The sequence below is a fragment of the Lolium perenne genome, chromosome 7 (assembly GCF_019359855.2).
Source record: "Lolium perenne isolate Kyuss_39 chromosome 7, Kyuss_2.0, whole genome shotgun sequence".
Lineage (NCBI taxonomy): Eukaryota > Viridiplantae > Streptophyta > Magnoliopsida > Poales > Poaceae > Lolium > Lolium perenne.
Window position 1 is genome coordinate 135,534,541 of NC_067250.2, and position 13,256 is coordinate 135,547,796.

General features: G+C 46.4%; 2 protein-coding genes across 2 annotated transcripts; both read left to right on the forward strand.

Moving 5' to 3' along the window:
• The first annotated feature begins 2,907 nt into the window (after positions 1-2,907).
• On the forward strand, positions 2,908-3,483 carry LOC127304035 (uncharacterized). Its single transcript, XM_051334746.1, has one exon. It carries the CDS (start codon positions 2,908-2,910, stop codon positions 3,481-3,483), a length of 576 nt encoding a protein of 191 aa, XP_051190706.1.
• Positions 3,484-4,841: 1,358 nt separating this feature from the next.
• LOC127301706 (BTB/POZ domain-containing protein At4g08455) lies at positions 4,842-11,826 on the forward strand. Its single transcript, XM_051331972.2, has 2 exons — positions 4,842-5,257; positions 11,016-11,826. Exons 1-2 carry the CDS (start codon positions 4,961-4,963, stop codon positions 11,487-11,489), a joined length of 771 nt encoding a protein of 256 aa, XP_051187932.1. The 5' UTR covers positions 4,842-4,960; the 3' UTR covers positions 11,490-11,826.
• The last annotated feature ends 1,430 nt before the right edge of the window (positions 11,827-13,256 follow it).

A 13,256-nucleotide genomic window follows, 5' to 3' on the forward strand; every position in this document is an offset into this window, starting at 1 on the left:
AAGGTCTGACAAAAGTTTATCACACTTTGCACATGGTACGACGCAAAGTGGAGTCCAAAAGTGGCACAACAAGGCATGAACATCAATTAAAAAAGTCCAAAAGGAGGCCAAGGTGCTGGGCGCATGGCGCCGGCGATCAGGCATCTCACGCGTGGAATTGACGCACCTCTTCATGAACCAGGCCCTGGTGTCGTCGTCGACGCCGCTCAAGTTGGCTAGCATGATCCTTGTGTCTTCTGCACGGGTCTTGGCCTCGGCGTCCATCCTCCTGGCCTCGGCGTCACGCAATTTGGCCTCGGCATCTGCCTTTTTGGCCTCGACGTCTATCCTTTGGACCTTAATGACCTCTTTCGTGAGGATGAGGAAGATGGCAGTTGCTGCCTCTTTTTTCAGACGCCTCTTCTCGTCCCTAGCAGTCAAGGCGGCTTGATTGTCAGCCATCATCTTCTCCAGGCTCTGGGTGAACGCAATGGCCTGTGCCTACTGGGCTAGATCGGCCTTGGTAGCCTTATTGCCGCGGGGACGAGGTGGAAGGGCTTGACGGCCAGGATCGTCGTCTTCGCCATCGAGGTTGACCACTGTCCCATTCTTCACAGCTTCATCGTAGGACGCAAAGCTTGTCTTGCACTTCTCCGCGTCCTTGAGCCTTTCCCAGCAATGGACCATATGGTACCCCTTCTTATGCACTACCCTGAACTTCTTCAAGGCCCGGGATACCTGTAATCACGCCAAAGCCGCCAATGATGCACATAGAATGATGTAAATAGAATAGAATGATGATGGTTGTATCTTGTTTACCATTGAAATGGCGCCAGCGCCGCTTACGGGGTGCCTCTCAGTATGTTCGACGGCCGAGCAGAACTTGCTTGTCTCTTGTTTGATGTAGTTCCATATTTTTCTGAGGGACTCTTCTGTGCGAGGGCTTGGGATGTGGTAGTGCGGGTGCATCTTGGTCTCGTTGTACTCCTGCACGACCTTGACCCAATACACCTTGCCCTTTTGTTGGGCGCCATTAAAACAGTCATGGCTTGTTGCCAGCCACGCGTCGCACAAACACTTGTCCTCGTCGTCGATGAATCCTTGTGTCTTGTGGCTCTCCCTTCTTCTTGGTAGCATTGTCCGTGGTGAGGTCAGGCTCTGTTGGCGCGTCGTCAAAGTCATCGACGCACACGGGTCTTGGCTGCATTTCAGTGGCCTGGGTGGAGAACAGTCGTGCGTTAGAGATGTCCTCCGCATCTTGCATCGGTGCCCACTCATCCTGCGGGCCTGTCCCGGCCTGGTCGTCACCAACGAAGCCGCCGCCGAAGATCATGGCCTGGATGTCTGTCTCATGTCGGTCCTTCCAATAGGCCTACGAATGACCGCACGTCAGACACATGATACACGACAGTCGCACACAATGAGAGAGCTCACGTACCGGGTCGTCCATCGTCAGAGCATGCGCTATAATTTTGTCGAACAGGATGCGGGGCTCCGGCATGCTCTCCTCCGACAGCTGGCGCGTCTTGTGTGTCGCGCCCGGGCATGAGTCACCGCTTCTAGGCGTCCGGTTGAGGTCGGGAACTGGCGCCCCGTTGAACTACAGCGGCGCGCCGTTGAACTGCACCGGTGCCACGCCGGAGGCGAACCGCGACGCCGGGTGGCCCTGCAAGGAATAACTTACCTAGCTCACCGACAAGGCCGGAGGAGCGACGCCAGCGATCCCCTCTCGCTTGACGAGCATGTAGCCCTCCGCTAAGCTTGGATGGAGGGCTACTTGTGCGACGCCGGCTTTCATCTGCATCTGCCATGCCTGCTGGTAAGCGGCCGCAGCAGTCTTCTCCTTCAGGTTCCTCCGCCGGCCGCGACGCTTCGTGGCCTTGACGCTTTTCTCCTCCTTGGAGAGCACCTTCTTTGCCACCTTTGGATTTGCCTCCCGGCCACCGGTGGCGTCCCGCTTTGCTTCCGCCAGAGCTGCAGCCTCCATTGTGGCTACGGGGGAGTGTGGGGCGGCGGCAGGTGCGACGGTTCGCTCGGCATCCATGGTGGTGGCAGCGGCGGCGAGGACATCCATCGTTTCTGGATTGCTCGCGTCGGTCTACTTTGATTTTTCGCGCGGGGAATGGCCACTGGCGGGAATAATATCGGCCTCCCTGCCACTGACGCGTGGGTCCTACGTCTTTTTCGGTGGACACTCGGCGCGACCGCGGTGACGCAAACCTGGCGCATATTTGGGCCAGGTTTGCGTCGCCGCAGACGGTCCGGTCACTTTGCGACGCCCCGTTGGAGCAGGGCCTAGACGCATTTTCGGTCACGGCGGACACAAACGGTCGCTCAACGTCCGTTTGCGTCACACCGCTGGAGATGCCCTAAGAGCATCTCCACCGGCGCCCCTGATAGCATTTTGGGGGCCGGCAGCGAGAATTGGCTCTCACCGGTGCGCCCCAAATGGCGCCGACCAATTTTGGAGCCCAATAGAATCGCCGGCAACCCCGTGTCGGCCCCTTCGCCAAGGGCGCGAATCGGGCGCGCCGACACCTCGCGGCACATCCGAAAACGAGCGTGGGCTCCGCCTGATAGCCAGACACACTTATTTCCCACCTCCTACACACGCCCGAGCTGACTCCCACCCCTCTAGATCACCACCGTCACCATTGCCACCGCGGCCCCCTCCTTGCAATAGTCAATAGACACCGCTCACTGTCTAGGAACCGTCGTCCATCGACGCAGCCGCCACCCCCTCGACCGGTGGCCGCTGTTTCGTCCAGAACAGAGCTCGCCGCCACCGCGATAGTATCGCCCCGTCCGCAAGGTGTTTGTCTGATTGCCGCGATGGACAGCGACAACGAGATGATTGTGCAGCTGTTCACGGAGGAGCAGAACGCTTAGGCTGTTCGGCGGCAACAGCAGCAGCTTATTCTGACGAACATGCTGCGCGTTCGCCAGCCTTTCTTTGTCGTGCCTCGGCGCGGCGGCTCAAAGCCAGGCAAGAGGAGGAACATCAACCGGCATCGTGAAGCCGGTGCAATGCTGCTTGACGCCGACAACTTCAACGACGATGCGACTCATTCGCTGAAGGAATTTCGGCGCCGGTTTAGGATGAACAAGGAGCTTTTCTTGAAGATTGTCCACGGCATCAAGGAGTACGACAAGTACTTCATGTCCAAGAAAGATTGCACAGGTTTGTGCGGCTTCACCTCAATTCAGAAGTGCACTGCTGCAATGCGCCGTCTTGCATACGGAGCTCCTCGAGATAGAGCCAATGACTACCTACGGATGGCAGAGTCGACATGTACAGAGACTATCTACAGGTTCTGCCGAGCCATCATAGCGGTGTTTTCTACAGACTATTTGAGAGCACCAAGAGAAGATGATACAACTCGGATCCTGCAAAATAATGCAGCAAGAGGGTTTCCTGGGATGCTCGGAAGCATTGACTATATGCATTGGGGCTGGAAGAATTGCCTTTTGCTTGGCAGGGGATCTACAAGGGCATATTGGTGAGTACAGTGTCATTCTTGAGGCGGTGGCGGACCATGAGCTTTGGATTCGGCATGCATTTTTTGGCATGGCAGGAACAACAATGATATCAACATGCTTCAGCGCTCTCCGGCGTTTGCCAGGCTAGCCGAGGGACAAGCTCGTGCCGTGAACTTTGAGGTAAACGGCCACGCATACAACAAGGGTAACTATCTAGCTGATGGTATCTACCCGACGTATGCTACATTTGTGAAGACAATTCCCTCTCCATCAAACGAGATGGAAGCCTATTTTGCAACATGCCAGGAAGCATCACGCAAGGATGTTGAGCGTGCTTTTGGGGTGCTTCAGCAGCGTTTCGCCATTGTCAGGTACCCTGCTCTCACTTGGTCTGAGGCACATACTCCCTCCGTCCCAAAATATAAGGCGTCTAAGGACTGGTCAAAAGTCAAACTCTACTAACTTTGACCAAATATTTAGAAAAATATATTTACATCTACAATATCGAATGAACATATTAAGAAAATATATCTTATGGTGAATCTATTCATGTTGATTCAGTACTGTAAATGTTTATATTTTTGTGTATAAACTTGGTCAAACTTAAAAAACGTTGACTTTTGACTAATCCTTAGACGCCTTATATTTTGGGACGGAGGGAGTATGTGGGAGGTGATGAACGCATGTGTGATCATCCACAACATGATCATTGAGAGCCACTGTGCAGGATGATTATCCATTTGATTATCAAAGGCTACTAGCTGAGGTAGAGCATGTACCCCAAGAATTTGCTGCTTTTCTTCATATGCACAATGAAATTCGAGATGCAGGTATCCATGCACAGATGAAAGCGGATCTAGATGTGCATTTGTGGGCGAGGAGAGGAGCAACCAACAATGCATGATTTTATTTCTATTTGTTTGCATGTATGAATAATTTAAGTACTATTTGTTTGTTGGGTTGTATGAATAATTTAAGTACTATTTATTTGATTGATTGTATGAATAATTTAATTCTATTTGTGTGATTGTATGAATAAAATATAATTGATATGTTGTTTCAAAATATTGTAAAAATAAAAGAAAAAATTAGGGGCCGCCGTTTGGGAGATGTCGGTGTGGGAACATCATCCTCAAATGGAGGATGCACTGCCCGGCGGTCCTCCAAACGGAGGTGCCTGCGACTATGTGGGGCCCGCTGATGGAGATGCTCTAACTCTAAGGGTCTGTTTGGTTCATTGCCCACGCTAGCCTCACCAAAAAATTGGTTGCCTATTGTATTTTTTGACTATGTTTGGTTTGCTGTCAAAATTTTGGCAGCCAATGAATGTCCCCAGAATCTTGCCAAATAATTGGTTAAGTGTGGGTGGAGGATTCTTTAGCCAAAAAATTGGCAAGCCAGGGCAAGATGCGGCACAAACCAAACATACCCTCATAAGGGCTGCTCTCAGGAGGAAGTTGCCGGCGCCATTGCTCCAGATCCCGCTCGGCTGTTAGAGGAGATGTATTGCCAGTCTTGCAAGAATGTGTACGACGAGGAGGAGTCCGGAACGTGCAAGGAGTGCTATGAGGAGGCCAGCGAGACGGAGGAGGAGCTCAAGCGCGAGATCGACGACCTCCGCTCCCGTCTTCTCTTCCTGCGCCTCCTTTCGCCCACGCTCGATGCCTCCTCCATCGGCCACTCCGACATCCTCCTCCACGCCATCCCCTCCTCGCCGTCTCACCCCTCCCCCTCCCCCTCCAGCGCCGACGCAGGCCGCCTTGAGACCCCCGCTATCCCAGCCCACCGCGTCATCCTGGTGAGTCTTTCCCCCCTTTGCCCTAGCTTTCCGCCGTTCTGATGTTTTGTCGATGCAATTTGATTCAACTTTGGAGTAGACTACCTGCCTGGTGCCAGATTTTGGCTAGGATGTTTGTCACCGCAGTTGGTACTTCTTTGATTAAACAGAGAATTTGAGTCTAATTGGAGGGCTGTTGGTTCTAGAGTTGTTCAATCCAAAAGCATTTTTCTACAATTTTCTATCAATAGGGCAAATTTGCCTTTTTGTATGCTGACACATGGTTGGTGGAGTATAGTCTATAGAGTGGTTTTGGTCAATTTGCTGTTCTCTAGTAGTATTGGTAGTGTTATTAGTCTGTACTGCTGCTATCAAGACCCCCACAACTCCACAAGCCAGTGTTGTTCCTTCAAACATGCTTCTGGTATTTTGAGTTCATTTCTCCATGAGTTCAGCAGTGACCACCACCTTCTACAAACATACTTGAATCAAAGTCCGACAGGTTGGTATGAAATATTACTAGAATGGAAACATGTTTTCCAGTAAGTACAGATGGCACATGATGTGATAATGTCTGGCTTGCGCACTGTGACATCAGTCACCGTAGCTGTACAAGACTAATGAAAATGGCTTAGACGAAATATAACTCCATTTTATAGAAGGTGTATAAATTTTGTCAAAAGTCAAACCACGTAAAGTTTGACCAATTATATAAAAAATATCAGCAATTATAATACCAAAAAAAATATAAAAATATATTTAATAATGTATCTAATAAGATTGATTCTAAATAAAAGAGGTATTAGTTTTTTCTAAAAATTTGGTCAACCTCTACATGGCTTGACTTTTGACAAAATTTATAAGCCTTCTTTTACGGAATGGGGCAAGTACATTGTTGACACCTTGAAGCAAATGGGAGTCTGGACGTCAACATTGATCTTTTGCTGGGCAAATTCTAGTTTCAAAATAGTAGTAGGATAGCAACAAGCTGGAAATAGAGCGACCATAATGTGTTTGAAGGATCATCGAGTTCAGTGCCCCCACAAACCCTATTTAGCTCCTTCCTTGCAGAACAAATGAAGTGATGACTCCGTAAACACAATTCACCGACCTAGAGGACGTGGCAGTGTTGAATGGTTGATCATTGCAGCTGGATGCAGTCCTCAGCTCTTGAATAATGGGTGGGCAGTAACAAAAAGAGATAGATTTGAAATGTATCATATGGCATTCTGACCGCCATGTTATTGCTGAAATAGAGCCTCGCAAACGCTAGGAATGATGTGGCATACTAGGAAGATGAGTAAACAAAACCGGGATGACAATCTAAGAAACGCTCTAAAGATCACACCGTGTTCAAATTTGAATTGTGTCCTGACATTTCTATCTTTTCATTCTGTGCATGTGAAGAAGTGCCTATCATAATACATGAGTGTGCTGTAAAAAAATGGTGCATCCAGAAGAACTCACCACACTATCTACAGCGGGCGTGATTTAGCTAGGTCATCTCACACACACATGCTCTCTAGTTGCTTCAATTAGGCCATACCAATATGGCCATATGCACTTAATTGCAATTTCCTTATGCTGGATGATTGCTGATTTTGCAAGTTGTGGTTTGCTCTATGGGACTAGAGAAATATCTTGAATGCGAGAATACAATAAGAGTTAGACACACATATAACTTGTTTCGGTGTGTTGAGTCCAAACAAAGAGGGAGTCAGCTAGCAGATTTGGTAGGATAGATGTTGAGTTGGTTCCGGAGAGGAGTTCATATTAGGAAAGGCCTAAGAAGTTTGTATTAGGATAGGTCGAGAGGCAAGACACCTGATTTATAGGGATGCATTGTTTGGGGGAAAACAAGGATAGGTTGTATCTCAGTTTAATCAAGCAAGAAGAATCAAATCTCCCCCAATTGTTCGCTCATCTCAACTTCTATCAACCCATTCCCTTGATGCCACACCATCTGGCTATCTCCATCTCGGTAATAATTTTGTTGTGGATCTAAGTTCACAACACTACATCTCCCCTGATCACCCTTCTAGAGCTCGGTCTTGCTTCCTGCAGCCGCATAGACTTGGAGAGCACCATCTCTGAAATTTGTTTCTCATCCACTAGGTTCCCCACGGATAATAAATGGTTTTTAGTAATCTAGCACACAAGCTGTTATAGTGCTTGATAATTCTCTAGCATTTCCTAGCTAACATTGCTTGGTTCATGAGCTTGGTGTCCCTGAAACCAACCCCTCCCAGGTTTTTGGGGCTGGTTAGAATATCCCATGCAGGCTGCAGCCCAGTGAACCTTTCTCTTTTCTTCATCTTCTTCACGTAATCATCGTGAAAGCCACGCGGGAGTTCAAGAACACTCATAATGTAATTCGGGATGGCGCTTGGGTGACAGATTTGATGAGAGCCTCATTACCGCCCATAGCCATGAAACGTTCAACCCAGTTGTTCAGCCTCTTTCGGAAAACCTACTGGGCATGTTGAATTTGAGCTTGCCATTGGTGTTTTCTTCATCTTCTAAGTTCCTTTTATGGGGTCGCACATTTTCATCTCCCTCATTATTGCGATGAGGAGGTCTTCCATGCCCAACTTCGTCTCTTGCATTGTTGCGATGAGGAGGAGGTCTCCCGCGTCCAACATTATAATTGTTGCGTTGGCGGTGTTGGTGGACACTTCCTTCACCTGGAGCACGTTGACAATTCTGTGGTCGATCTTGACGAGGTTGGTGTAACCCTTGTCGAGGTTCATGTGTATCATCATCGTCATCACTTGGGTCACGATCCGATTCCCTTCTTGCTCGATGGTCATGCCTTGGGTGATGACGGAAGTCGTGTCTTGGTTGCTCTTCATCGCGGTCTTGGTTATGCTCGTCAACATGTTCGTGACACCGTGGTGGTGGCTACATGTTAATGATGTGGCGCTCATGGTTTCCACCTTCGTGACATTGCTCATGTGAGTTGCTTTGTTGTGGACGATCATGTCGATGTTGTTGAGGTGGCTCTTCACACTCGTGATGTTGATGGCGCACGGTCCTAGGCTTGGGCATCTTCATCGTGATGGCGATCACGATTCCTCATGTGGCGGTGTAGTTCGCTTGTCCTCGAGTTGGAGTGTGACGACTCGTGGCGACCACGAGAGGAATGTGTGCGCAACGAGCCCAACGATCTTGAATGGTGGCGACGACGATGGCCCATGTTGGCAATTTCTTATTGTATTTGCGTCACGCAGCGATCCATCCGTTTGCCGTTTTCCTCCATGCAGCGTGCCATGTTGTTGTTGGCTTCATGAAGTGCAACGATGTAACGACCCACAAGGATGAATTGGTTGGTGACTTCGTCATGATTGTGTTAACTCGAGCTTCGAAGTCTTGATATTGCTTAGCGATGGTGTTGTGGAGGCACTCGACATGGGACTTGAATATCTCGTGTTGTGCCTAAAGGTTGTGTTGTGAAGCAACTTGTCCTTGTTGTTGTGGATTTCGTCACCCGAGCTTTGGTCTTCTTCCCTAGGCATGGTGACAACACAAAGCTATATGGTGTATTTGCTAGTGGAAAGAAACTACCCTTTGATCTCACCTTGGGGTAGATAGTATCAGAAAGACTATTCAAAATCGAGAACAAAATTCAAAATTTTGAGGGGTTACACAGAAAACACACGCAGAAGCCAAGATGGTATGTGGATGCGTATGGATGTGTAATGCCAAATGACGAAATCATCGAAAATGTTTATTTTTAAGTGTGGGTTAAATCCAAAAATCAAATGTCAAAAGTGATGATCAAATGTTACAAAAACAAAGGAACACATAAGAAGATAAATGGTATTAGGGCGACAAGAAAAGTGAGCGGGAGCCAAAATTTGTCATAACGTAGACTATGTTTGTTGTCACGCTTTGTATTCTCCGTGTGTTCAGTTGCTTGTATGTGTACCAACTCTGTATTATTGTTATGTTTATGAATACAAGTAATGTATGCCCACAGGCGTACATCGTAAGAAAAAAGAGACCCGTGACTTGGTTGCAAAATTGGAGAAGCAACAAGACTAACACAAGATGCTTCTCTTCTTTTTTTCTCTTTTGCTTATAAGCTTTGGAACTCTTTGTATTTGGTCACTCACACACTCTTTTTTTCTTTTATGTATTTTTCTTATTCTTTTCTCTCTATGTAAGGAAATTTCTATATCCTTTTCACTTCTTAGATGTGCTCAACGCACGCACACCCTCACGGGCAGGACACTTGTGCGATGCTTCGTAACACTTGAAAAAAACACTCTCGATGGGATAAATACACAAAGGAAGATAGGGTTCACAAGGGGTAATGCAAGTTATACCTATTTGGAGTTAGATGGTGATGAACACTTGAACTTGCGGTGGTGGTTTCTGGTGTCAATGAACCGCTTGGGTATCCGGGGTACCGTCGTGGTTGTCGATGTTGTTGACGTTGTTGTGGTAGCTTGTGTCGACACTATAGGCACTCAAAACCGAAATCTAAACACAAAAGCAAGTTAGCCTAGGTAAGAGGTCAAAATGTTGAACTAGGCCGAGTCTTTGTAGCATTCCAGAGACTCCGGTGTTGGGTTTGCCGGCCGGAGATTTCCGGGTTAGTGGCCGGAGACTCCTTGATCTGCGACCTGATAGAAAGGAATGTCTCTTAACTACACCCTGATAGAAAGGAATGTCTCTGAACTATGCCTTGAGGTCAAACGAGACATTCATACCTTTGTAATTATGTTGCCGTTGAGTCCTCCTACCGGCATCTTGAATCGGGAGATGAATTCTCGCCTGTTTGGGGTTTCTTGACCTACGCCCACCGGCAAGAACGCCTGCGCCTGTGTTGATTTCACTCAAGATTTCACATATGATTATGTGAAATAAAAGCATATCAGCATCGATTTTTTCTCTTTCTTACTTCTTAGTCGCGTTTGAATGGAATAAAAATATCAGCTTGAGGCGTAACTAAGTTAAGGCTGGCTATCAAACTGTTGCCAAATTTCACATTCAATCAAGATTTATACATATGATTATGTGAACCAAAAGTTAATCGGCATCGATTTTTTAGTTTACTTACTAAGTCGCGTTTCAATGGAATTAAAAATTCTGAAGTTAATTTTCGTATTGTTAATAGTTTGGAATAACTTGATATATGTTCCTTTCGTAGCTTTGGTTAGTAGTTTCATTGCGTTGCTGAAACAAATCATACATATATATGGCTCTCTCATCTACAACAAATACAATTTCTTGTAGAGTGGAATAGAATCATTAACTTACAGCAATTGAGCAGCAGTGAGAGTTCAAACCTTTTTTCCTTTTCTAGAGGTGATGGCAAACATGAACTCTCAACATTCACTAGATAAACATGCATAGTTGCACTGCCATACATATTTGAATTTCACTCTCAATGGTTTTAGACTAATTTCACATGGTGTGGTCAACTTTATTTTTTTCCCTTTTTGTTCAGCAGAATGCTTGGTCTTCGATGTTCTCCAGCATGGCACTTAGTTTTAGCTGATCTTTTTTAGCAAGGGGCAAATTGCTTTAACTCTGATTTATTTTCCGCATATTTTCAAGCTTGTCACAATTTTTTGCCCAACACCTTAGTTGCACAACTATTTGTGTACTCCCTCCGATCTATAACAAGTGTCGTGGTTCGAAGTAAAACCATGACACTTATTATAGACCGTGGGAGTACCTGATTTACTCTAGACATCTCATATTTGTGAATTATTATTAGTAGCGGAGTTGCTTATGCTGGTTTTTTAAACTGAGTTTCTCTTCCGTACAGTCCAGCAGATCTCCTGTTTTCAGAGCAATGCTTGACAATGAGATGGAAGAGAGCCGGAGTGGCATCATCAAAATCTATGACGTGTCCTATGATGTCCTCCGTGCTTTTGTCCACTACATGTACACGGCCGAAGTTCTCCTAGATGTGCAAATGGCTTGTGATCTCTTGGAGTTGGCTGAGAAGTATGAAGTAAAGCACTTGAAGACGTACTGTGAGAAGTTCATTACATCCAAAGTGAACAACGATAATGCCATTGTCCATTATGCGTTTGCACATCGGCATAGTGCAAAGCAGCTGCTTGAGGCCTCTATGTCAGTACTCGTCGAAAGCATGCCAACACTGGCGGAGAGGGATGAATACAAGGAACTTGTTGAGAAGGACCCAAGGATTGTTGTGGAGATCTATGAAACCTATATGAGCCGGCAAGTCAATACGGCTGCTGAGAAGGAATCAGACTGCAGTTGTAGGAACTGATAATGAAGAGTAAAACAATAACAGCAGTGCCTTCTAACTAATCACTTGCATATTCAGGCAAGTCCAAGCGGTACTGACTTCTCCTGCATTGAAGATGCAAAACTGCTAGTTTTTGGTCTATATTTCAATAGAAGGTGTTAGTATTTGGCAGAGATCCGGTGCAAGAATGGGGCACCATGGTGCCCAGGCACCATACGTAGATGCCATCTGATTGCTTCAAGATGTGTGCAACTGTAATGGACATAGACACTAGCGGGTCAACCCGTTTGTATTAACTGATTTGGAATGAATGTCTATCGTTCATCAATTAATGAAATGGAAACTTATTGCCCGATCAGTTGCCTTCTTTCTTTTGCAATTCTTGACCGCTTGCCTATTTAGTTATTATGGTATTTGATGGTCCATTTAGCAATAAGGAAAGAAATAACTCCCTATTCTACAGCATGCAGCTATCTATGGATACGTGAGAGAAACTCACACTCATTACGTAGTGATCTTAAGATTGAAATGTTCAAATTTATTTCTTGCAGATGGTCTGCATGTGAACTAAAAATTCAAATATGTAGGTATGTCGTAATATTAGGTATGTATGTACGAAGAAATATCTTGACTATTTTGGGGTACCCGGATATCTATAAAATTAGGGTATGTATACCTGGATACCTGTAAAAAATAATTGAGTATGTATACTTGGATACCTGTGATACCTGTAAACAATTTAATGAGTATTTAGAGGTACCTGCATACCCGTAAATACCCTAGTGCATACTCTATAGAAAATCATGACTATTTTTGGGTATGTATACCTGGATACCTATTAAGAATAGGTATGTACTAGTACAATATCCGTGGGTTGCACCGGGATAGAAAATATTTATTCACATAAGCATGAGTATTAGGGCTGTTCCCCACCCACCAGCCCATGGCTGCACCCCTAGTGTGAGCACGACGAGCACGACCACCGGTGCTAGAACACCGCCCGCCTACGCCCCTGCAAACGTGAGATGCAATGCGGCAATGACCCCAGGCCAGACTCCTTTTGGTGGCACAAGCTCGCCCGCCTCTCCTCTTGCTCGCTTAGCCTGTCTGGATGCGCCAGCCAGCAAGAGCACGCGACCCTGGCCCGAGGAGGTAGCCAAGAGCCTGCACGACACTATTCACCCCTCGGAGCAGCGGTGGCTCCAGCGACCTGATCGGTAGCACGGGATGTTTCTGCAAAATCGTTTGCGGATGTATATGAATTGAACATAAGTCCCTAAATTTTCCTATTTAGCCTCTCTTTGTTTATATTTGCCACGTCGACAATCAGAAAATTATTTAAAAGTGCAAAAAATTATTTAAAAGTGGTAGCTTACTGACATAAGTGCCTAAAATGTGGTTGTTGTTTTTTTAATCATTTTCTCAAGTATAATGAAATTAGAAGTGTATAAAAAAGTAAGAAAAAATGTTGAACGAAAAAAATATTTGTACAAAAATATAAACTTACTTGAGTGACATTGCTACGTTTTCTTGGCTGGTCCACTCGCGGCCGCATTGAGCAATCCAAGGCTCTCCCGTCTCGAAATGTATTTTCCTTTTGACCGGCGACTACATCCAGCGTGGTTCCAACGTCATGCAGCATATTGTAAAATCCTCTTCCAGTTTGCTCACACACCATGCAACGTGGTGGTGCTTTCTTCCCCGTTGGTGCATTATTGTTCCTTTATCGTTTACCAACCAATCGGCTGCTGTTTTGTTCTTGGGATGGCTCGTTGATTGTAGGAAAGT